Source organism: Sitodiplosis mosellana, unplaced genomic scaffold, assembly GCF_009176505.1.
Source record: "Sitodiplosis mosellana isolate CC-2019 unplaced genomic scaffold, AAFC_SMos_1.0 Smas_scaffold_3, whole genome shotgun sequence".
In the NCBI taxonomy this organism is placed as follows: domain Eukaryota; kingdom Metazoa; phylum Arthropoda; class Insecta; order Diptera; family Cecidomyiidae; genus Sitodiplosis; species Sitodiplosis mosellana.
Window position 1 is genome coordinate 4,993,309 of NW_022595246.1, and position 24,976 is coordinate 5,018,284.

General features: G+C 35.3%; 4 protein-coding genes and 1 long non-coding RNA gene across 7 annotated transcripts; all 5 read right to left on the reverse strand.

Annotated features, from left to right (window-relative positions):
• Positions 1-215: 215 nt before the first annotated feature.
• On the reverse strand, positions 216-3,915 carry LOC129565715 (odorant receptor 67d-like). The gene is made up of 6 exons (XM_055440868.1): positions 3,482-3,915; positions 3,290-3,343; positions 1,210-1,679; positions 1,051-1,150; positions 886-975; positions 216-257 (listed from the first exon to the last, which is right to left on the reverse strand). Exons 1-6 carry the CDS (start codon positions 3,722-3,724, stop codon positions 216-218), a joined length of 999 nt encoding a protein of 332 aa, XP_055296843.1. The 5' UTR covers positions 3,725-3,915.
• An 884-nt stretch (positions 3,916-4,799) lies between these two features.
• On the reverse strand, positions 4,800-7,446 carry LOC129565857 (uncharacterized). The gene is made up of 5 exons (XR_008687665.1): positions 7,149-7,446; positions 6,619-7,072; positions 5,900-6,480; positions 5,168-5,379; positions 4,800-5,105 (listed from the first exon to the last, which is right to left on the reverse strand). It is a non-coding gene; the product is annotated as an uncharacterized LOC129565857 (long non-coding RNA).
• Positions 7,447-13,205: 5,759 nt separating this feature from the next.
• On the reverse strand, positions 13,206-19,011 carry LOC129565858 (uncharacterized). 3 transcript variants are annotated; one of them, XM_055441154.1, is made up of 7 exons: positions 16,686-19,011; positions 14,764-14,972; positions 14,365-14,500; positions 13,906-14,131; positions 13,722-13,758; positions 13,455-13,590; positions 13,206-13,368 (listed from the first exon to the last, which is right to left on the reverse strand). In XM_055441154.1, the coding sequence occupies exons 1-7, from the start codon at positions 16,738-16,740 to the stop codon at positions 13,244-13,246; spliced, it is 924 nt and encodes a 307-aa protein (XP_055297129.1). In that variant the 5' UTR covers positions 16,741-19,011; the 3' UTR covers positions 13,206-13,243. The 3 variants fall into 3 exon arrangements, with proteins under 3 accessions (XP_055297129.1, XP_055297130.1, XP_055297131.1); XM_055441155.1 differs by having other exon boundaries at positions 13,206-13,344; positions 16,686-19,009; XM_055441156.1 differs by lacking the exons at positions 13,206-13,368; positions 13,455-13,590; positions 13,722-13,758 and having other exon boundaries at positions 13,902-14,131; positions 16,686-19,008.
• A 2,607-nt stretch (positions 19,012-21,618) lies between these two features.
• On the reverse strand, positions 21,619-23,031 carry LOC129565859 (protein SCO1 homolog, mitochondrial-like). The gene is made up of 5 exons (XM_055441157.1): positions 22,716-23,031; positions 22,452-22,598; positions 22,326-22,376; positions 22,012-22,214; positions 21,619-21,864 (listed from the first exon to the last, which is right to left on the reverse strand). The coding sequence occupies exons 1-5, from the start codon at positions 22,921-22,923 to the stop codon at positions 21,697-21,699; spliced, it is 777 nt and encodes a 258-aa protein (XP_055297132.1). The 5' UTR covers positions 22,924-23,031; the 3' UTR covers positions 21,619-21,696.
• A 172-nt stretch (positions 23,032-23,203) lies between these two features.
• On the reverse strand, positions 23,204-24,871 carry LOC129565861 (protein SCO1 homolog, mitochondrial-like). Its single transcript, XM_055441164.1, has 4 exons — positions 24,064-24,871; positions 23,795-23,992; positions 23,505-23,707; positions 23,204-23,411 (listed from the first exon to the last, which is right to left on the reverse strand). Exons 1-4 carry the CDS (start codon positions 24,299-24,301, stop codon positions 23,277-23,279), a joined length of 774 nt encoding a protein of 257 aa, XP_055297139.1. The 5' UTR covers positions 24,302-24,871; the 3' UTR covers positions 23,204-23,276.
• Positions 24,872-24,976: the final 105 nt, after the last annotated feature.

Consider the following 24,976-nt stretch of genomic DNA (forward strand, 5'->3'; position numbering starts at 1 on the left):
CAATAACAAATCAGATTTAATTATAGAAAATGAAGCTGAGCACAAAAACATTGAAACGAAATTTTTTCGAACCGCAAATTCATTAAATACATTGTAGATTTTTTAAATCAACTTTTGAGCTGGTGCTGGTGTAATGGTTCAATTTGTGAACTAATTCATTTAATATTCAAGTTTATTTGTATTATTTTAGCTATTTTAAAGCCCAAACTAATAATTCAAAGCTTCTTTAGAAGAAATGTGTCCAACTTCCACAGAATCTATTGAGAACATTCACAAATTTGTTCATTCAAGTCATGGTTCGAAGAAGATTCATGAATGTATAAATTTTCCGCATTATCTGTGGTAATAAAAATCCAAAATAATATTCAAAGTGGATAAAAAGAAGTCTACTATCTAGTCTATCGATATTTACTTCAACGAACAATGTTATGTCAAGTTTTGAACCAGCAGTCTTCAGAACCCTAGCTCTCTGTACGATATTGATCATAAACTGGAAGTCTCGTTGCAAATCAAGAGGCAGAAGATAATAATTTGCCTGAAGAATTGTGTACTCCAATTTATCATTCTTTTAGAAGAAAAAAACGAACGAAAATATTTGTCCCTGTTTCAAATGAGGCTGTGAGAATGAAAATGGCAATACAGGAATAAACATTCTGAAGCGCATCAAGAAAAAAAAATTCGCAAAAGTGAATCATGAGTTCTGAATACGCAAAAGTGAACCATGAACCTCCTATGCTGCCCATGTAAATTCATGTTTCACTTTTGCATATTCAGAACTCATGATTCATTTTTGCGATTTTTTTTTCTTGATGCGTTTCAGAATGTTTATTCCTGTATTGCCATTTTCATTCTCACAGCCTCAAATAGATGAAAATTGAATCTTACTGCAACTTCGATAACAGTTCCTAACGCACAGAATACGAATAGTTGAAAAACGCAGCAAACAGCCAGAAAATATGCGGGATACCAGGTCATCTGTGTGGATTTTATTCATGAAATGAAAGTTTTAACTGAGATTATACGGTGGATTGAAGAGTCGTTTCGTTTTACCGTCATAATGACATAAACGATGAGTGTCGTACAAAGCGAAGAAGTCATTATTTGGACAAAGATCATCCAAAAATATGTGTCATTGATGAGTTCGATATATCTGAAATTACACCAATTCAAACAATAAATGTCATTTTTAAATTTCATCAAAAGTATTACTTTTCCATTTCGAGATTCATCAAGAAGAAATTGGCCAATCGAGTGCGAATCTTCAATTCATGTGGTCTGTCAGCATTCAATTCATCATCCAGCGTTGAAAGTTGATTACACTGTAACTTGGACATTATGAACACGTTGAAAACCAAATTAGAAAATAAGGCATCATTAAATCCAAATCCAATGCCGGTCATATAAAGTACAACACAATGATAAATTGAAGTGACGACGAAGCCTTCTTTCGTGTTGAAATCGATTCCAAGCAGATAAAGTGGCAGCCATGGTTCTTTCATTTGAAAAATGGCAAACATCAGCACGGGAAACAAAAGGAATATGATGACACACAAAAAATATAACGAAAGAAGTGCAACTGTTATTAAGAAATTATGCAAAGAGCACTCGTCCATGATATCTCGGATCCTTTTCGAAGGTTTCTTTTCATTCACCACATGAATGTTCTCAACAAATGAAGACTGAAATTGAATATGAATTCGTTATACATTAGGGTGGTCCAAACTGATTTATCATGGTAAGGTATATGCTCCAAATAGCACAAAATTAAATTGGGCTCAAAACTAGCTGATTCCCTTTTTCAGATAAAAAAATGTTAAAATCTAGTGGTCGATAGAGCCGTAATGGCTGTTTTTGACCTATTTTTCAACATATATTTATATTGATAGAAAACCCATAGGTCATTCAAACCGAATCTAGTGACATATCAGTTTTAGGGTTTTTTGGGACGCTGAACATGAATCCGTTGTCAAAAATTAGCTAATGTTGCTTTTTAAAATTTTTAGTACAAAACATGGTTTTTTTCAAACAAATTCAGGCATATAGCAAAAATACATGGTTCCAAATGTATTTTTAACGCCAAATTTGAACTCAGCGCCTCAAATTGCCTTAAGATTAACTATGCTGATGACAAAAATCGAATAATCTCAGAACTACAATTTTCTAGTAGTGTTCACATATCGAAAAAAATCACATTTTCCACGTATTTTTCCACCAAAAGTAAATTTTTGTTCAAAGCAGCCATTTTTATGGTTTTTTAGGCCGCAGAATTCGAATCCACCCAAAAAGAAATAACAAAATTTTCAGTGGGAAAAATTGATATTTTTCTATACATTTATACGGATTTTTTGGCATTTTTTCGGTTTTTCTCCCATAACTCGTACCCCATATGCGGTGGAGCAGAATTTTGTGCCGAAAAGTTTAAGATCTCATTGAAACCTACCATTTTGCCGCAGACATCACTTATCTCTTATCAGTAAGGAGATAATGGCCTTGATAGCTTTTATCAATTATCACTTTTATCTCCTTACTGATAAGAGATAAGTGATTACTATTTGAAGCACAATTGTAGCTTTCAATCAGATTTAAAACTTTGTTGAACCAAATTCTGCTCCGTCACATATGGGGTTCAAGTTGTGGGAGAAAAACCGAAAAAATGCCAAAAAATCCGTATAAATGTATAGAAAAATATCAATTTTTCCCACTGAAAATTTTGTTATTTCTTTTTGGGTGGATTTGAATTCTGCGGCCTAAAAAACCATAAAAATGGCTGCTTTGAACAAAAATTTACTTTTGGTGGAAAAATACGTGGAAAATGTGATTTTTTTCGATATGTGAACACTACTAGAAAATTGTAGTTCTGAGATTATTCGATTTTTGTCATCAGCATAGTTAATCTTAAGGCAATTTGAGGCGCTGAGTTCAAATTTGGCGTTAAAAATACATTTGGAACCATGTATTTTTGCTATATGCCTGAATTTGTTTGAAAAAAACCATGTTTTGTACTAAAAATTTTAAAAAGCAACATTAGCTAATTTTTGACAACGGATTCATGTTCAGCGTCCCAAAAAACCCTAAAACTGATATGTCACTAGATTCGGTTTGAATGACCTATGGGTTTTCTATCAATATATGTTGAAAAATAGGTCAAAAACAGTCATTTTAAGTACGGCTCTATCGACCACTAGATTTTAACATTTTTTTATCTGAAAAAGGGAATCAGCTAGTTTTGAGCCCAAATTAATTTTAAGCTTTTGGGAAATTGTTAAATGATATTTTTGATTATTCATACCAAGAACCTGATCTCTGTTCGTTTTGTAGCAACCGTATAAACTTTACTAAAAGCCTAGAAATATTACGCTTTTTATAATGTATCAAACGATCAATTGACAAGCACAAAACAAGATATATACTCTTGCTTTGTGCGTGTCAATTCAACTCGACAATGGAATATATTTATTAGGCAGTGTGATTTAAATTCTACCTGCAATCCAAGGCTAAAACACGTTGTCCCCTTAAAAAACGCTTCCGTGTCAAATGCGAACATTGTATAAACGCTCGAGATCAGCACCGACGTTACCAAAGTGACAATGAAGAGCGATGCCAGTGAAAATTGGAAATCTTTGTCCAAAATATTGAGACCAATTGCGGTTGAAGTGAATTGAAACCATTTCTCGAAAATCAATTGGAATCGCTGATACGGTGTCATGTTCAATGAGAAAGCCATTTTGTTCGACTGTTTGAATATATTTCGCTTCCAACGTTTTTATAACCGTGGAAAACAAATGTGTTTGCGTAGTTGATTGCAATGCTCAATTATGAAATTAGAAAAACAATCAACAACTGGAGCCTTTTTAATTAAGAAATTAAAATAAAATCGTTCAAACCATAAATTCCACTGCTATGCAGTGTAAAACCAGCTGCATTTTCCCATGTTTTTCCTATTTGCTTCTATCAAAACAAAATAATTACCATTTGCAGAAATTCCCTTTTCCCAAGTTCACAGTGCGCATAAAATATGTATAAGATATCGATACATTCTTTTTGCTTTACCAATGCTGAAAAAGAGTTTGACTAAAATTAAAGTCAGCCAATGTCAGAAGGAATATCAGAACATTTAATTGAAACACTAGTAAATTGAGCCATTATTCAAATTTGATTTACAAAAAAAATCGATGGGTACACTTTGTTCCGAAAACGAATTCTTTCCCATAACCAACCTACGTCAATTCTTCTGACGTCAGAATATTTATTTGCAGAAAAAAAATGAATGAATACAGAGAGTCATCATTGAAATTCGAATTGCTGAACAAATAACAAATTGTTATTAAGTTCGAATTTCGGCTTTAATATTCACTAGGCCATCAGCGTAATTTTTCAAACAAATGAGAATTAAGCTCAATACGATGTCGATTTTTCGAATAATTATTCACAATTGATCATAGGAAATAAAACTATATTCTATCATGTCTACGGAATACATTCATAATTTTTTCTTTTCAAGTCAAACATGTTCGACTGGAAAGTGTGCGCCTTCAAGTCAACCTTCTAAGACACATGATGAATGCGACTGCAATCCGCAAACACTGGATTTGTTTGACTTGAATCAGAGAATGTCAGAAAAAACAACAAATTAATTGGGAAATAAGTAAATTGCTATTAAGGAAATTGCTAAATCGAACATTTGTTCTACTTCTTTTGATGAGTTATTAAAATAGGGGGAGGTAATTTGGATCCCTTTCATTGCTTATCAATTCAAAAGTAATTTATCCAACAGAACGAAAATGAAACACAAAACCAGGTGGATTTGAAAAAATAATTCTCATTTCATGATGTATGAATAAAATCAGATTGTTTCGAAACAAGTTGTCAAAAGGAATGAATTCAACGATATTCCCATTAGGACCACAAAATATCTAAATTATCCATATTTAGCTTCTTCCTCGACTTTTTTTGAAATTCCTGGTTGGCACAAGGTCATCCAACAACGCTTCAGTACTGTATTCTTCGAAATTTGCTCCTTTTGTTGTTATTTCACATTTGTAATAGCCACCAGCGCTTGGAAAGATGTTAGTCATGCACACTTCCACATGATCGGTGTTGGCCTCCTATGAACGATTTCGTGAAATTATTGCATTAAATCTTGAAATTGCTGTGTAAATAATCTTACGTCGAGTTGAAAGTCATCAAATTTCCTATGAACCCACTTCAAGGGGCTGACATCATTTGCATAGAAGCTATAAAAAAGCTCATCATTCCGATACCAATTGACTGCGTTAAGTGTATCACCGGAATCTTAGTAGTAGACACAGGTCAAGCAGGTTTCCGTTCCACGGTCGTTTGGTAAATATATGCCATACATACTTACCGGTAATGCACAATCTGAAAATGAAATGCGGACAAAATATACGATGAGTAATTATAAATTCCAACAATGCACAAATACAAGAAAGCGCGAAAATGTTCAAGTTATATGTTGAACATAATCCCATGATTTGATATAGTAAAATCCTTGAAAATAAAATTATTCGATGTAAACACATGCGTTCCATTGTTCCATGTAGCGTGTTGTTGCCACCCGCATCAGGCAAACAGCTGTTGTAAAGTGACAAGCCATGAATATTTATGCGTCGTATAATACGTTACAAATCCACTTCAAATGAAGCTCACACGTGTCCAAGCGATCATACATATTTAATTCTATCTCATGGGAGTATCCACGGCTTTTCCCCTTTGAATTTTCACGTAAAACCCAAAAAATAACACATTTTCTTGATTTTCACAAGTTAAAATTATCAACTTGTTGGCAAAAGTTAGAACGGAATATTTTTAAATAGAAATTTAACAATATTGATGTTACTAACGTAAATAAGTAAATAACAATTAATACAAACGAACCTACCATTGAGAAATAGGATGAACAAAAGTGTGGATAGAATGAAGTTTCGTTGCGTCATATTTTCGGCACAAAAATGTTGTGCAGTTTGATTGAAATTTTTTTGTATTTAATTTCCCCCAACCACAATTATGATCCGAGTTGATTCGCTTCTCAGAGTAATGTGTACAAAATTAGTCGCAAAACTCAATTACATTTACATTATACCAACCCAAGTGTATTAAGCACAGATAATTCATTCATATTGATACGTTTACATTGTAGATTAAAAAGTGAGCGTATTTAAACTAAAGCGGAGTTACATGCAATCAACCGGAACATTTTCCCATACGAATATAAAAAAAAATTCGTTGAACTTGCTGTCACTCGCAATATTCATAATAATCGAATATAGATTTGAATTGACAGTAGGTATAAAATTCGTTGGTATTTTTTTATTCACTAAATTCGTTGAAGCACTGAATTCTTCTTAGAGTTTCACTATTGGTCATCGTTGTCTCATTCGAATCAGTCTTGAAAATTTGGATCATTTTTAAATTCATCTGGCACTGGAAAATCATACCACTTCGGTTTGGATTTATCACGTGCTAATGAACAAAAAATAGTTTTTAAATTGTGATAATTTCCAAATTTCAGAATTTTCTTTTAACTTTGAAAAATGCAGAGAATCATCATCAAACAATATTTGCATAAAAAATGCCAAACGAACCAGCGTTTTAGCTTACCAACAACAACACGACGAGACGCACTCTTGATTTTGAAAACTGGTTCAGTTACTCGCACCTCACATTTAAATCTTCCAGAAACACTCGGTTCCACATTATCAAAATAAACTGTCGTAGCATTAGATTTATCATTATCTTCCTACATTTAAAATCACATAAAAATGAATGTGACATTCTTACTAGTGTAAATAAGCATGAATACTTGCATCAATTTCAAATTCATCCGTGTTGTATATATATTTGTGTGGCTCCGACTTTTAATTCCTCCGATTTCCGAACCAATTTTCAATTCCAATGGCGTAGCTATAAATTATTTCGTCATCTCTGTACCATCTTACACCTTGGAATACCTCGCCGCGATTTATGCGATATACACATTTCAAACAGAGTGGATGACCGTGTTTCACTGGATTCAGAACATCAATCCTGCTTAAATCCAAAGACGATGCCAAATCTGAAGACAGCACGCGAAATGATTTATTTCAAAAGTGTGGAATGTGAGTTAAAATTGAATTAAGAATTCGAATTACCGCTTAAATGGAGTACCAAGAAGAGTGCTAGAAAATGTATGTGTCGTCGCTCCATTGCATGTGATTGAAAATCGAGGTGAAATCATTCGGTCTATTCTCACTCCAATTTTATTGAGAATTCAGTGATCTGTTGTGTACTGTTTCGCTTTTCTGACTAATGAGAACAAAAGTTTACAATCTGAAATTGCGCCGTTTCTATTCCCATTCGGTTCATGTAATTATTACTTATTATCAACTAAAATTGATACGACAATGTCAATCTGGCATAAATCACAAAACTTCGTTCAATAAAAAAGAGTTTTCAGTTGTTATGTCAACACAGCAATTAATCATCATTTCAAACACAATGAAAACAAATGCCACAACACATGTGCCATCAAACTTTATTTGTCACATTTGTGTGGAATCCTGAAATGTGTATGTACATCCGATGTTTGAAGTTGAAAAATACCACTGTTTGTGTACCGTATCAATTCATGTTTGAATCGCATCGCTTCTTTTTCAAAACGGAACACAAACAAAATAAATGTATTGCATGACTAGGTTAATTTTCACCTTAACAACGTTCAGATCATTATGAACAGATTTCACTTGGATTTTCGACTTCCTAGCTTTTATTTCGCATTTATACCGTCCCGAAGAGAGTTCCTTAGATAAATGCTCGAATCGGTGGTTCGTGCAGTCTACAAATACACAGATTGAATAATACATTTTTTTAGAAAGAAAAAGATGAATTTACATCAACATCAACTCCATCAGTAATGGTTAATGTTAATTTGAATGATACGGATCTGTTATTGCCTGGTGTGATGTGGAGAAATGATTTAAAATCTTTTTGCCACTCGATTCCATCAAACCTTTCATGGTAGTTCAATTTATATAAACATTTTAAACAGACGATGGAACCTTCTACTATTGGACTGGGACCATAAATTTCCAATCTACTGATGCGTAAAGGCAATGCAAAATCTACATTTATCGATTTAGACAACAATTATTTTTGCTCATGATTAAAAAAACTAATGAAAAAAGTATATTATTGTTGTGGAAAAGATTCCAAGTAATGAATGATAAGCTCACCATGAAAAAGGAAGACGAAGAATATTCCAAGAAAAAATATCTTATTTACTGACATAGTTTTGAATTAAATCAAGTAAAAGCAAAGAAATCTTCACAAAAAGGTCGAATAAGCATGAAAATTGAATTTTCAGCTCTCATACCGAATTTCAACGAATCTTTTGGATAATTATCCAGAAGCACAAAACCTGACTGTACTTTACAAGTGGCTGACTCAAACTGACTTAACAAAAGCATCTGTGTGTGTCGGTGTTATTACCATCGCCGAAGTTGTAAACGATTTTAGATTAATATGCACAAATGATGAAGTTTGTAAATGAGACGTTTCTGCACACAGTTCAATTCATACTTGTTCGTGACGCCATACGGTAAATACATGTATACACGTGAAATTTACCTTTGACTGTAGATTTCTCTATTTATAATAATGTTCATGCTTGATATGTTAATTAGTAGTAGAGACTATCACTAACCGCTTAAGCGATATGAAATACATTTGTCAAAAACCAATCAGGAATGAACTGCCGTAATTGTTCGTTTTAGAATAATTTCATTCATTTTATATTTTTCCAACTAGAAGTCGAAGAAAAGATTACCAAAAATGAACACCGTTTTCCCGCAATTAGTTGTTTCCTATCTTTGTTTTTTAAGAGTACCATAAATTTGACATTGTAACAACTAAATATGAATGCATTTGAATTCATCACCAAAATTTCGTATCAATTGCATATCGAAATTTTTCAGGTAAGCTGATGAAAGGTAAACAAATTAATGTGTCTTTTTGCCTCGAACTAAAAAGAAATGAAAATGAAATTTTATGAGAACCAATTTGTAATTAATTTCCTCAATAAGCTTACAAATGTTAACATTGCGTTGAGCCTTTTGTTTTGGTACATTGGCTGTCCAATAAAAAAATTTCTCTGGATTTTGGGAAACTGATTTTGTTTGTAATAGAGTTTAAAAATGGATAGAATTGCTCACATCAACTTCAAATCCATCGGATGAATAGTGTATATCAAATGGTTTATCACCGGTAAGCATATTAGCACCGTCTGTGTAGTAATAAAATGGATTGTTGTTTCTATACCATTGAATTGCACTAAGTCATTCACCCGGTTCCAATGAATATTGACACTTCAAACAAAGCGTAGATCCTTTTGTTACACTCGCTTCGATACTGTTTACACTCAAAGGTACAGCGAAATCTGCAATCATATAATTATGAACTAACACATCAAACAAACGAATTATACAAAATCAACTCACCGATGAAAAGCAAGACCAAAACAATTGCTGTAACGAACACCTTATGTCTGTACATGATTTAAACAAATTTTCTATATTAAAATTAGTAATAAAATTGAATTGAGACTTTCTGTGCGACGAGATTCTGTGCGACTTTCGAACGTAAATCCCAACTTTGCTCTACATTGCTTTGCACGACAATATGCACAAATCCATGAAAAGACTCGAATGATAATGTTTTTCTCATCAATCGCATACATTAGCACTTATGCGTCGTAACATTTAAAAGATTGCTACACACGTTCAATTGACTCTACAATGATAAACATAAGCGTTTCTATGGAATGAAGAAAAAATTGTGCATACTCAGTCAATATTAAACGTTTCAAGTCAACTGTGTGCGAAACAATAGCACAGATATGGAATGCATCTCTCTTACATACGAGTATTTGCATCATCATCATCATCATCAACAACAAAAATCTCATTCGACATCAACATATGACATAACTTATAGTTATTTACGTTGGTAATATTTATTCCTGTGCATTCTTTCCATTTTTGATTGATAAATAATTTCGTTGGATTTTTCAGTGTAATCTCGAGTGGAGTGAAGCTTAAATTGGATCATTGGAATTTTGTGAATATTTTGTATATGTGTATTCCATTTCGTAGCTAAAATTGTCTTTTATCTACCAACATCATGCTGGTGTCATGTCATCGTTATCAATATGATGCCCCACATGACAAAGCCTCACATCAAAAACGTGCAGTGTCTAATGAATTCACCGAATTAAGAACGACAACATTTTCAGTACGGATATGAATCAGTAAATATTTATGCATAAAGAACAATGGCAGGTGCATACTATTGCATAACCAGATTTTCAATTGTTGAAACGTAAATATTTAATACTAGATATGCACATCAATGCTAATCCCATACAAATCGAGACACACATTTTGACAGCACTTCACTTGGCCATAAATTGAATATTCATCTTTAAACCATCTGAGGACATGAAATCAATTGCCCTGCAAACCAAATGCACTGCTGCATTTTGAATGACATACTTTTGGATTTGAAGCTCAATTTTGAACATCGATTAAATGTATGGACAAGATGGAGTTTAAGATGAGAATGTAGACATTTTTTCCCTGAATCTATGATTAAAATATGTAATCCATATGAGAGATCTGTTGATGGAATGTGTCGTTTAAATCAAAATCAACCAATACCATGTGGAAACTTGATTCACATAATATCTCAACTCATTCATGCTTTTTGTCAGAAAATACATATACGAAATAATTTCTAATAACTTTTTATTACGTGAACTTATGAGCAGAATATTCAAATCTGACGTCAGTTTTACTGTTCTAAACTCTCAAAAGGTGCAAAAAAGAAAGACTATACTCGAACTATACTATACTTCGACTATACTTTTTCGTATTTATATTGTTAAAGAGAATTTATTATCAGAATAAAAATCCATTCCACAATTTTTTTTTTTCAAAAACAAACACGCTCTTCAACGTGCGCAATAGCTCATTACATGCAATAGATTGAAGTTTTCATTTTCATTAAACGATTTTTCATCACATTCCCAATGACTAATTTCAGGAATTGATGCTTTGCACTATGAATCACCGTTTGAACAAATTAGTCACAAAAATGCGTTCATTCTCTTTTTCCCTTATGTTCATTGTTCCATAGTCGAAAGGAGTTATGTCTTGAAGAAGTGAAGAATGAACGTAAATGAAATATGTTTGGTGAAGTTTTGTCATTGTGGCTTATTTAACGATAAAACTCAATTTAGACATGTCAACTTGAAGATGTTTGGAAGTCAAATTGGTTGAATAGAATATTTCGTAGTAATGATTTCCTTCGGTTACTTCGTCATTTACGAACCAAATTAATTGGATTGCCGATTTTGAACTATCCGAAAAGCAGGTGAGTTCGACCAAAAAGTTCGCTTTTTCGACTCTTATCTTAGGTCCCCATTTCGGTGAAACGGTAACATAACATGACGAGATAAGAATCAAATTCGGGACAAATTTCTTTCCTTTTTTTTTCGTTGTCATCGTCGTCGCCATCGCAACATATACCAATAACAATCATCGTACTTTCGTAAGTAAAAGTCTAAAAATGGAGCATCACCTGATACTTTGCATTGATAAAGCCCGGAAGTTGACAAGTCAACAGATTTTACCGTAACGCTACTGTTATTGTTATTGTTAGGCATCTGCAATTAGGTGGAAAATCGAAACTTTTCAACACTGAACATTTTCAAATAATTCATTAAAAAAAGCATCGTTTTGAAGTTGTCAAGCAGGTAAGGAGCTTATATCAACATCGATTCCATCTCCAAGAAATGCTCGTTTTGATGATGGCAACGTTCTTGGAATGTATCGATAGCCGTCTTTATACCACTTAACGGACCTAAGTTCACCATTCTCCTATTCATAATTGAGAGACCAAACGCACTGTATTATTTAGAAGCACATAATTTGGAACGTTAAATACGCACACAAGATAAAACCCAAAATTGGGCATGCATCAAAAATCCTATTTAAACCCACTTCAGATGGAAAACCGACAATCTCTTAACCTCGGTCAAAGAACATAATTACAAATCATGGAAATTAAATTAACGAAAATTACTTGCCAGAAATTTAACATAATCTTTTAACAACTCACAAGTGAATAGTGAAATTAAATACAGAGCTAAAAACGGCACGGTTCAGATGTTTTATTGATGACAAACGGAAACGGTGGGCTTAAGCTTTTCCACTTAATCGCTTTGCAACAATTTGGTCTTCGCTTTGCTAAAGCAATGAATTGAAATGATTTCATTCATACGTCAATGCTCAGTTATCGTGCTATAATTTCCAACACAAAACCATCAATCATCAAGAAGATGATTTATTTTCAGCATAACAACACTTGCTGGAGTCGAACGCAACTGTCGTACCAAGACGCAGAAATCGATAATTTGGAATAATTATTTTACAAAAATAGCCAACAAACGATTTCATGTGCTAAATTAAGAGCTGCTGAATTTAGCAAATCTTTTACTTGACAAATAGATTTTTGCCGAACTGCCTGATTATCGAGAAATACATTACTGACCTGCAAAGCGGATAGCATTGAATTGATTTGATTATGCACAACGATATCAATATAAGAAAATGTATAAAATGCGGCAAAGTAAGCCATTCCATTCCATTGATAAACATAAAAGATAAGCCGATAAGCATCAGACGGAAAAAGGTTATTTTAAGACAATCTTCTTGTTGTTGGGTCAATCAAAGAATAACCCAAACAAACAAAGCTGTGTTAAGACTTTATTAAATATAACTCCACCCCACAAATGAACTGAAGCATTTTTTGCGTATCATTTGTATGGCTCGCTACAATTTCACTCACATTTTTCCACTCAAAAGACGCCACCTATGAATCGGCTCCGTTGTTTGCCTTGAGGCAAAACTAGCTGAGCAAAACCGCGAATACGTACAGCCGAGCTGAAAAGACTCAGAGTTTCTGAAAAGTACCCACCCCATTTGTGTGCTTAGCCGAAAACAAACCAACTGATTAAAAATGTGCAAGTCAAATAGAAGTAGAAAATGAAACACATCTCATGTTTTGTTTGTTTTTTTCTGTTTTGTTGTTCATCTTCAAAATTGTTAATATTGCTAAGTTAAAATGGCGTTTTTTTAAGAGAAAAAAATATCTGATATTTAATTGTTTAATTGACAATTGTTGTTAATGATTAATAATATGTAAATGTATAACATTTTGTAAAAAGCGATATTGTTGATATTAGGATGATAAATGCTGACGACGGTTTCGCTGCGAAGGAATTGTTGGCCGCTTGAAAATTCGAAAGTTTAATTTCTATCGATTATTGAATTTAATTAGTGACTGTTTCAATTGAGCCAATGGAATAAAATAAAAATGCATTATTCAATGCAAATAGTTACCTCGAACGCGATCAGCTCGTGAGCTACCAGCATAGGTTGATTCTCGTGAACGGATCACCTGTGAACGTTGTAGTCTATCGCCTTCAACGCTTTCTTCATTACTTTTCCAGTAAACGGTTGCAATTGAAGCTAAACACTGCACACACCGAAAAAACGGCACAAAGACAGAAAGAAAGAAAAAAAAGATTCATTTCATCAAGTGTTCGATAAATTAATTGAATTAATTATCGTGAAAGTGGTTGTGGCGGTAACTTTTTATCGTCTTACCTTCAGTTTCATGTTTCCATGTCGAAAAGAGTTGCGGCTTTTGAAACAAACAAAGTACGAGTATAAGAAGAATAAGAAGAAACAAAATGACAAAAACAATACAAATAGAAAAGAAAAGTGTTACGCAAAGAAAGTTTTGTATTTAATGTGGGGTTTCGTGGGTGGGTGCTTGGTAGCAACTTACTTGACTTTAAAATTCAATCCAAGCGTAGTCGTTTCTAAGCCTTCTCGTCCCGTTATGAAAATGTTATAGTATTTCAGGAGACTTGGATCGGCTGGTTCAGAATTTATGAACCAGGTCAGATGGGTGGCTGGCTTGGATCGGCCCGATGTGCAATTGACGTTGACTTCATCGCCAATTTGATATCGCGGACGTCCTCCGCTTATTTTTGGCCCAATTTCTGGTAGCACTGTTATAAAAACAATACAGATTTTTTTGTGTGTGTAACTCTCGATTCAATCACATTTGAATTTGAATAGAAAATGTATACGCATTTAAATGAGATAATCAATTTTGGGGACGTTTTCATTTCCGAACATTTTGTGAGTTTATGTTTGAATAAATTTTGGTTAGGATTGGGATGTGTGTATTTATTTTTTGTTTTTTTTTCCGTATGTATTTGGTACCGCAATAAAAACTTACCAACAACAATCATATCACCGTGATCAGAGACAGTTTCAAAGGATGGAGCCTCGGCTGACACCTCGCATCTATAGCGTCCAGTACTTGACAAATTGACAGATTTCAGAACAACAATGTTATCGGTAGAGTTGTGGATCTGCAAATATTTGTATAATATGAGAGAAAAAAAGACAATGGAACATACTACGCATATGGGAGAATGAAAGAGGGCGTGTGGGTGTGTATGTGCAAGTGAGTGAGGTGGGTAACAACAAAAACCCTTTTTTTATCATTTTGAAACGGTAAACAAGTATCAATCAAATGTTGGACAAACATGAACTGATGAAGAAAGATACGAAAGTGAGCGAAAAGAGTCGGAATAATCCGACTTTAATTCCGTCACAACACACAGCCACTTACATCAACGTTGATTCCAGGCAGCTCAAATACTAACGCTGGCGGCATACTACGTGGGATATAGCGATAAAATTCGTGCCCGTCTTTGTACCATTTCACGCTGTACAAATCTTCTCCGTCCATGTCAAAGTGGCATTCTAAACGGGCCGTACTATTTCGTACCGTATGATTTGGAATACGAACTTCGGTTAGGCGCAACGACAATATAAAATCTGCAAATGGGCAATTACAAAAAATCCCAATTATATAACTTAGAATTGGTATTGTTTAGGTTTCGTATTGTTTGATAACAGTTTTTGTCCGGTTATTTTTTTTTCTTTCTTTTTTTGGCTTTTTCCACATTTGTATGTGCTTTTGTTATGTAAGCTACGAGTAAAGAAAAATTGCCCCAATTCAAAAGTTGATTAACAAATTAAAAACTGGAAAAATTGATAAAATATTATGTGCGTATTCTTTTTTTTTTTGGTTGGCTGGAAAAGGTTAAAGCAGTTATGGTTAATCAAATCAGAACCGTAGCATAATCAAATGTTTCAGCCGCACACCATGCAGACTGATTACACATAGATTGAAATAGGCATGCGATACACTAATAAATTTGCTTAAAGGCGTTGTAAATGCTGTAAATGCTGTGTGATGCTTCTGTGATAACAAAGCCAACAAAACAGAACCCATTGCGTTTTTTTTTTCGGTGGGTCTCGCAACAATAGCGACAGGGTAAAGGAATGTAGCGAGCAAGCGAGGCCAGGCTGGACACACAAACACACCGAAAAAAAGGCAACACCATTCCAGTTGAAAAATATTTTATGGAAAAACATAATCCTTTTTATACACACAAACAAATGGTTAAAAAGACAAGCAAAGTGTGCCGATGGTCCATTTCATCAACTCAAACTCAACTATTTGATTCTTTTTCGGTCAATTGATTACAAAATCAAGTCCGACCGACGATGTCGACAACGACGATGATGCCGATGACGGGCATAGCAGCGCGCGTTCGGCGCAGAAATGTTACTGCTGTTGCTTTTTGGTGGTGCTGGTGCTAGTGGTGGTGGTGGTGGTGGTGGTGGTAATGATGATAGGGAAAGGGCGAGTGAAAAAGAATAAGCACAACAAACAAATGCAACCGCAGCCATGTATAACGATACCCACTATTGAAATACATAAAAGATAAAAAGTCGTTGTGATGAAACTTTTATGACAGTGTTTGCCTTCGTTCGCATGAATATGCGCACCTTACCACAGAATTTAAGGGAAAATACGAGAAAAAAAGAGCACACGAGAGAAAAAAAAACGAATGGAAAAGAGGAAGATGAAAAAATAACCAGCCACATTGCGAGTAAAAGCACATCACACGGCAGCAACAGCAGCAACATCGACTCTTTTATACGAACGGTGGTGCGTTCTATCTCTTTATGATGCCGTAAACTTTACAATTTATCTCATATCATATACACTCCGCCGTGTGTTCGGAACAAATGAACGAAATGAACGTGAAGCACGAAAGAGAGAGAGAGAGAGAGAGAGAGAGAGAGAGAGAGAGAGTGAGAAAGAGAATGAGTCAGAGAAACGTGGGATAAAAAATGGAACCCAATTTTTTACGGCTACTCCCGAACTGCTCGCAAAAATATCGAATAAAATAAAACAAATAACGCACTCGAATCAGCATCAGCAGCATCATCAGCATGTACGCACATTAGGCGCGTAAAAACCACGCACCAGAAACCAAAAACCAAAAACGAAAACGTAGATGAGAGTTCGTTCGTTTTGTCGAACGAGAGACAGTGAGTAAAGGGAAAAAAAGAGAACATAACAACAGCAATACCATCGAAATGGTATGCGAACACGGGTGGAAATAAAGAGCACATGCTTAAAAATGTACAACGGGATCAAAAAGCAAATTCAAAACTCGTTAGTAACCAACTCACCATTGAGAAAAAGAATCGAAAAAAATAGAAGAAGAATGATGTGGTGGTGTTTCATTGTTGATTGTGTATCTTGATAGATATCGAATGTGCACACATCAGCGCTGATCGAGCATCCGTTTAAAGGTGTGAAAATTTTGCATTGGCAACTTTTGGAATTTTGGTTTGTTCTTTTTTTGTCTTTCCTTCGTTTATTTTTTTTTCCTTTTGTTTTCGCGATACTTTTGTGTCGATGTAGCTTTTTGTTAAGGCTCTAGCTAAATTGTAAGTGTGTGTATGTGTTACAAGAGCCCGTGTATGCGCGGGGGACGATATGTTGATTACTCTGGCGTGATAAATGCAAATTTTTGCATCACCATTGACTCTATTAACACTCACGTTTTATCACTTAATTTTCTTGTGTGTGTGATTTTCTTGTTTGTATTCTGTTTTCTAGATTTAATTTTCTGTTCGGCTCCACCTTGTTTTATTTTTATGGAATGGTTAAAGCGATGTACCCAAAATTGACTAAATCCCAGAGGCCTGTGTCTGTGAGCGAGAGCTTAATGATTTTTCGTTCATTCACTAGGGCTGATCTATATTTTATTAAACGCTGTTCATCTGACGCGAATCAGTGTCACTTGAATGGTTCATCATATACATTATTATCATGGTGTTGTTACTCATTTTTCTTTGTGGCACACAGCGTGCGATAAAAGCAAAACACCGAACATCAAACACATTACACATTAGCCCGATTACACAATATACATCACTAGTCATCAATAGAATAGTCGTCGATACGAAGTTCCACCAATTCACTGTTCATTTTCAATAACATTGCGAAATGCCTGTCGTCGTTGTTGTTGTTGTTGTTGTTGTTGTTGTTGTGTCCCATGCTCTAAACAGTAGCAGCAAGTAGCGAATAGCGAAGCACACTGTGTGTATATGTATGTCCATTTTGACATCCATTCATTTCAGAGTGTTTTAACATTACTGATGAGGAATTATTATGAGATGGGGTTGTGTTTTTTCCACTTCCATTTGCTTGTGTCGAGCACACTTCGTACGATTTTTATTTCTCTTCTTCTGTGCTGTGTACTCTCTTTGCCTCTTCTACTTCATCTTCTACCCACTGTGTTATTTTATTTGCTTGTTATGTTACTCTTTCTTTCATTTGGTTTGGTTGCTCTGTGTGTTAAAATCCATTTGCTTCAACACCACTCTTCGTATATGTGTCTTGTTTCACTATACACAAATTTTTTTTTTCACTCGTTCCGTTTTTTGCGCTTTTCCTACACTCCGTGTGTACTTTTCCACAGCAAGAAGCACACACACCGTGTGTGTGAGAGAGTTCCACCACGCACGGAGACCTCCACTGACTCTCTATCGCATATATATATATATATATAGACAGAGCCACTATGACTCTTGAATAAGTATAATTTCATGCACTCGCTCTCTCTCTCTCTCTATATCGCAATGAAGAAGCACACCGAGCAGATGAAGAGAAGCGAACAGAGAAGAATAAAAAAAACAGCAGCAGCAGCACACACAACACACGAAATACACAAACCCGAATTCAAATGAATAAAATACGACACGTATCGGTATGCAAGTGCATGCGCTGTTCGGTTTGAGTGCAATTTTTCTCTTGTCTATGTGTATGTATGTATGTGCTTTATACACCCGTAATAATATCAATTATTTATGCGAATAAACACAGCGAATGTATGGAATGGCGAAAATGCACAGGAAATCTTAAATTGACTAATGGCAAAACGAATGAATTTTCTTTGGTTTTTTTTCTTCTCGCTTTTCACTTGGACTAATAAATAAATTTTTCTTTTTTGTTTACTTTTTAATTTGTTTTGTTAAAATTTAACGTTAAGATGATGTTTTAAGAGCAAAATGCATGTATAACTACGGCTAAATATATATAAATTAATCAACAAAAATAAAAACAATTTTTTTCCCTTTCTTGTTGTTATTTTGTGGTTTGTCACTCTTTTTTTTGTGTGTTTACGATGCGTTTGTTTATGGGTTAAAAGTTTTAATTGTTTGTTGATCTTAAAATCTAGTGATATTTTTTCGATGGACAGAATTGAAAATTGTATGTATCTTTTTTTTTTTGGTTAGTTGGTTATCGGGAGCTTTGAAAAGTGATGGGAATGCGTGCGTGCGTATCGCACAATCGCGTTCGTTCTCCTCGTCGACTAATCAGAGACTATCTCCGTGTACGAAAAAACGCTAAAAAATGTACGTTCTCGAATTGCGAAGTTGCGATGGGCTGCTGCTGCTGCTGCTGCTATGTGCCGCTTACGCAGCAAAAGTTGGAAAGTATCTGTGTAGAATATAGTATTCCTTTTTTCCCGTTCGTTTTCGGTGCTGCTGCTGCTGCTGCTGTATGCTGCTCGGTGCTAAACTGTTCTTCGCTATGTGCTCTCCATTTCGAAGAACGAGAACGAGAACGAGAGCAGGGCAGCCCGAAAAAGGAACAAACGCAATACACACCAAATACACTAAACAAACATTGGGTCGATGGCAAAAGCAAAGCAAAGGAAATATACATGTAATTTCGCACAACACGCGATGCTCATCACATGCAATTGAAACGAGACAAAGCCATTGCGCAATAAAGTAAAAGGGGAAACGTGCGCTCGCAAATTTTCCCGTGCCCAGATAAAACCAAAGTGCTTTGCCACTATTAAATTATGTATGCTCTGTTCGGTGTGTGTTATGTATGCAAAAAGTTCTGGTCTTTGGCTGTGTTTCTGTGTTGCTGCTGCTGCTGGTGTGTTCTTGTCTCTTTGCTAGAGCGTGCGATGGCATTGTTGTTGCTGGTACTTTTCTCGCCACACAGTGCGGCTATCCAATTTCACTTTGGTCGCTTAGAATACGAGTTGCAAAGCTTACGGTATGTGTGTGCTGTATGTTGACGAACTCACGGTCCTCACTCTGTGTTCGGGGCATACAGATACTACGTTTGGGTGTTCGTTAGGGTGCGACGTGTTTTACGCGCCGGTCGAAAAACAAGAAAAAACCCATCCAGCACCAAAAGCGTCATTATCATCGACGAAGCATCCTCATCTTTTGTTCTTTTAACCCGGAATTAGAAAAGTTTGTCATTTAATTGAAAAGTAGTCTCAATTTTTCAAATTACAGGATCTAAAATTTGTTATGCGGAAAAAAAAGAAGTTTTTCTTATGCAATTTTGTTTTTTTTTCTCATCGTCGGTCGATTTCATTTGGCGTGGGTTGGCAATGTAGCCCACGAACGATAGTCGATGGTCACGCACGTTATTTTCCCATTTTTGCATACAGGCAGCGAAAAATACGATCCATCCTAATGTGTGTGATTTGATTGTATGCGAATGGATGGTGTGTGTGCTTTCGGTGCTGTGTGCAGTTCGGTTGGCACACACAGGGGAATGAGAGACGATATAAATGTGAAATCAGTGTTTTATTTTCAATTTGATATTATCTTTGGGTTTCAAATGGAATATAGACACCAAAACGAAGCGAGCGCGAGCAAGAGGAGATAGAGGCAGCGACCAGCAACATACCGTTCGATCGAACTAAAATGAGATAGGTAGATAGGGAGTAGCATAACGAGCACCATGGTAAGCTTTATTGTGTTTGCCTCGTCATCCGAAATTGGATACTGTTTACTTAACGGTATTGCTGTACATAGTATACTGTGCACTGTGCACTGTGTGCTCTTTCACTGCTCTCCATCCATCGTCATCGTCATCGTCATCAGCAGCAATAGCGCTTGATCTGCTTATATTTCGGCAAATGTGTCACTTTGCTCTCTTGCTCTTTCTGCACACGCACGTACCATCAGCACAACCAGCAGCAATATTGTAAAGTTATCTAAGTTCAAATAGCAAAACACACATTAAAAATAATTGCGTAAAATTTACTGGTGGAGACGACCCTTCGACATTTCCTGTGGCAAATTTTACCAACATTCGGCGTGACTTGTGCTCATCATTTTCATCTTCATCTCACGCATATTTTCCATTTTGACACGTGCAAATGGAGAGTAGCTCTCAATCTCCCAGATACTCTCTGATGTGTGTCGCGCCTTAAAAATGAAAACTTTTTCCAGCCACTTTTCAGTTCGTTTTTCATTGTTGGAAATTGGTGTCTCTTTGCTTGCCGCTCTTCGGGATATTCACATCACTGCCGCCGTTGTTGTTGTCGTCGTTTTTTCTTCTTCTTCTGCTTCGGCTGACAATTGCAAAACAAATATGCACATTAATTTATGAATGAAAATTTCGTGCATGAATTTTTTATTACTACATTTGCCAATCATTTCGGCACAAAGGGACATACACACAACAGCAGTGAAAGCAAGAAGAATGAAAAAAAAAATACATTGTGAAAAAAAGCTCTCTCGAGTTCTGGATAGAGAGTATTATGGGAGAAGAACACCACCGTATGAACGAACGAATGTTGAGAAAAAAAATTGCTATACATGTAATACAATGTGTTTCGATTGTATTTCCTGAGTCCACGCCTAATGAAAGGAAGTTCGCCTTTTTCACTCGTCGTAGTCCGTACGTGTTTCAATTACATTATCAGAGTTTTCCTTTGAACAATTTTTGCGCTCCGCATGACGAACTCGCATAATCCGAGAGAGAGAGAGAGAGAAGAGTGGCTGGGCATGGAATGAAGTTCTTTTCTTATTTGGACAATTAAATGAAATTATGCTTGAATTTGCTAAGTGAAAAGCTAACGAAAGAGGGCGAACGAAAATAAAGGGGAAAAACGGCGGTTTCTTATGATCCGGCCTCCCATACATTTCTTGTGGCTCGTTTTTTTTCACGCTCATAAAATTCGAAATAATATTCAACTGGTTTATTTTTATGCCGATTTTTCCCACTTTATACAATATGTAATGCATAGTACAAATAAAGAGTGATTGACGATTACGATTTATATTTAAATAATGTTTTTTTTTCTTTCTTTTTTCATGTATTTAATTTATTTTCATTTGAACGGACTAGGAACAACAATGCAAACAATTCTTATGAAATGAGTCGCGTGAACCAGCTGGTGTTCGTGTGTAACTTTCGCCATTTATCCATGTTCACTTGCACCGATAAGACAATTTCGTCTGCCGTCTTGCCCAAACCGTAATAATCAATGAACTCTGCGTTTGGATCGACCAAATACAATATTATCGTATGATCAACCTAAAAAGAACACAAACACACAATATGAGAAAATAATAACCATTTTTATCTCTTTTCGGTCGAAAGTTGACGAAACGGATTTGCACAGGATAAAAACCCTTTTTTTTGTACTCTGTACATTGTTATAAGTATGGCAAAAGGACTTACAATGTAATCATCGGATTTATCTTTGGGACCGGCCTTAAAGTAAACATGATACGCGTGACAAACTTTTTTTATTTCTTCCATCGTCCCCGTTAAACCGATAATTTTGTCCGAAAATTCTTTGACATATTTTCCAACAACTTCCTTCGTATCTCGGTCTGGATCGATTGTAATGAAAATCGGTTGTAATTCGATATTTTCCTTCTCTGAAATATTTCAATATTTACATTTGGTATTTAGACTAGACTCAAGAGCACAATGTTTTGTATGTGCGTTTTGTTTTCTCTTTGGTTTATTGCGGAGAAGACTCGACTCACCCAAACCCTTCACAACGTTTACCATTTTTTCCATTTCGTCGGGGCAAATATCTGAAATTGAATATGTTTGGGGGAAAATTTAACGATGAATTTTCGACGCAGTCAATATTTTTCAATGGCTCAAACCTGGACAATGTGTAAAGCCGAAATAAATTATACACCATTTCCCTTTGAAATTGTCCGATGATACTTTATTGCCGTGTGGATCGAATAATTCCCATTTGCCACCGATGCCGGCTTTTTTCAATGCCTTCTGACGCTCTTTCATTAACGCTGAAAAAAGAAATCCGATAACATCGCTATCAGTAATGTGGCAACTTGTGTGTCTATGTGAATGTGCAACAGCTGCATCAAATAACATCGTGATAGTAAGTGATTGATTTAAATTACCATATTCTCTCTCTTTGTTCAAATAATAGCCGAATGCAATCAACGAGGCGCCCAAAAATGCCGTATAAACGTATTTTTTCTTTCCTTTGACAACCGGCTCGGGAATGTTTTGCTGGGAATAACACGCTTGCTGTTGAATGAATTGAGTTCGACCTCTTCCACACACTTGCCTAATTAATTGACCGTGAGATCGAATAAACCACGACATTTTTCTGCAATTTTTTTCTTCAATAATTTAACTCACAAAACCAAAATTGAAATAAAGCTAAAATTTGAGCGCTCTGCAATCTTTCACACAGCTGTGACTCAAAGTGAGGTTATGTTCTTCTGTTTTGACATTTCATCGCTATTCACGTAGTTCACCAGTCAAAACATTCAATTCTTCAGAGACCAATTTCAGCGCATTAGATAAAAGCAACCTTTTTTTTTCTTTTATACACACATTTATTACAAAAGGAGAGAGAGAGAAAATGAAACACCATTCTGAATTTCAATCAACATGTTTGTTTTTATATCTATTGGATCATTAAATAGTGTTACATTGCATGTAATTGATTAGATTTAATTTTTCGCTTTATATTTTGCAACCGTAAACAATATTTCATCAGTAACTTCGTTTCGTTTCTTATTCTGGCCGAAATAATCGACGAATTCACCCTTTGGATTGATTAAATACAGCACTATCGTATGGTCGACCTGTGTAAAAAAAGAAAGAAATTGTTTAGTTCTGGATTTGAATTCAACTATTTAGACACAAAGAGATAGTACACCAAAAGAATATGGTCTTACAATGTAATCATTATCCTTGTCTTTTGGTCCGGCACTGAAATAAACTCGGAATTTTTTACACACTGCGCCAATTTGCTCCTTCGTTCCAGTCAATCCAATCATTTTCGATGAAAATTCCTTGATATACTTTTCAAGCACATCCTTTGTATCACGCTCTGGATCGACGGTTATGAATAGTGGTTGGATTTGAATGTTTTTCTTTTCTGTAGATGAAAATAATTAATTGGTCATCTTATCCCTTTGAATTGATTGAAAATGTTGAAAAAAACGTGAAAAAAGTCGAATCGCACCTAAATCATCAACAACGCCGGACATTTTTTCCAATTCATCTGGACACACGTCTGGGCAATGTGTGAATCCAAAGTAGATGAGAACCCATTTACCGTGAAAATCGGATGATTTTTTCACATCACCCGACGTCGTCAACAATTCCCATGGTCCCCCAATAGCTGCCTTTCCTATTGTCTTCTTTCGCTCTTTTTCTCTTTCTAAATGTTCAAAATCAACGATTTGATTATCATTCGATTTTCACACATTGGTTACGTGATCGATTACATACCTGCATCTTTTTGTGCTTCCAAATACTTCAACACGCCAAGCGCAGCGATAGTTCCGATAGCCATATATTTTAATGTTTTCCATGTAATTGGACCTTTACCTTCGCCCGGCCGTTTCATTCTCGGTAATTCTGCATAGTATCGCGGCTGATATCGCAATCCCAAGTACACTGGATACTGAGTTCTTGGTGGGCTACTACATAACCTGTAAACTGGTAACAAGCGGCTTAATCGATTCATTGTTTTACTTCACTTTTATCAACTCAACAAATATGACTCCACAATTTTGACGTGTGTATAAATGCCGGCACTGGAAAAAACACGTCACAAGCGACTTTAATTTCTTTTATGGTTTCATTGATGGCCAATGTTTATACTATCTCTCAAGTTTTACTTGAATCCAGCAAGAAAACACATTTGACAGTAGCGACTGTCATCGCTCACGGAATATTTGAACCGCATTTGTCAAATGGCATTGCGCACGGTTCACACACACACACACGCAACGCAGTTTTTCAATCACGTTTGTACCGTCGTTTTTGAAAGCCGACCAACGATTCAGTGCAATAAACGGAGAAAGAGAATGAGCTATTTACATTTTTTTCTTCGCCGAACGAACGCAGTTGCACGTGTTTTATCAGGCGAAATTGTGTTATCGATGAATATGCATTTAATGAGCTTATTGTCGCTCAAATTTAAGAATAAATTAGGTATCTTTATTGCGAAAATTTTACGACAATGGGTAATGAAATGATAATTTTTTATTCTCCGAAAAGATAATTCAAAGGTGAAGCGATGAGTTTGGAAATAATATTACAAAATGATGCATATATTGATGGAACGAAAGTCATTTCGGCAAATGAATGTCAAACGTTATTTTTATATAAATTGGCAAGAAATGACATCGATATTAAC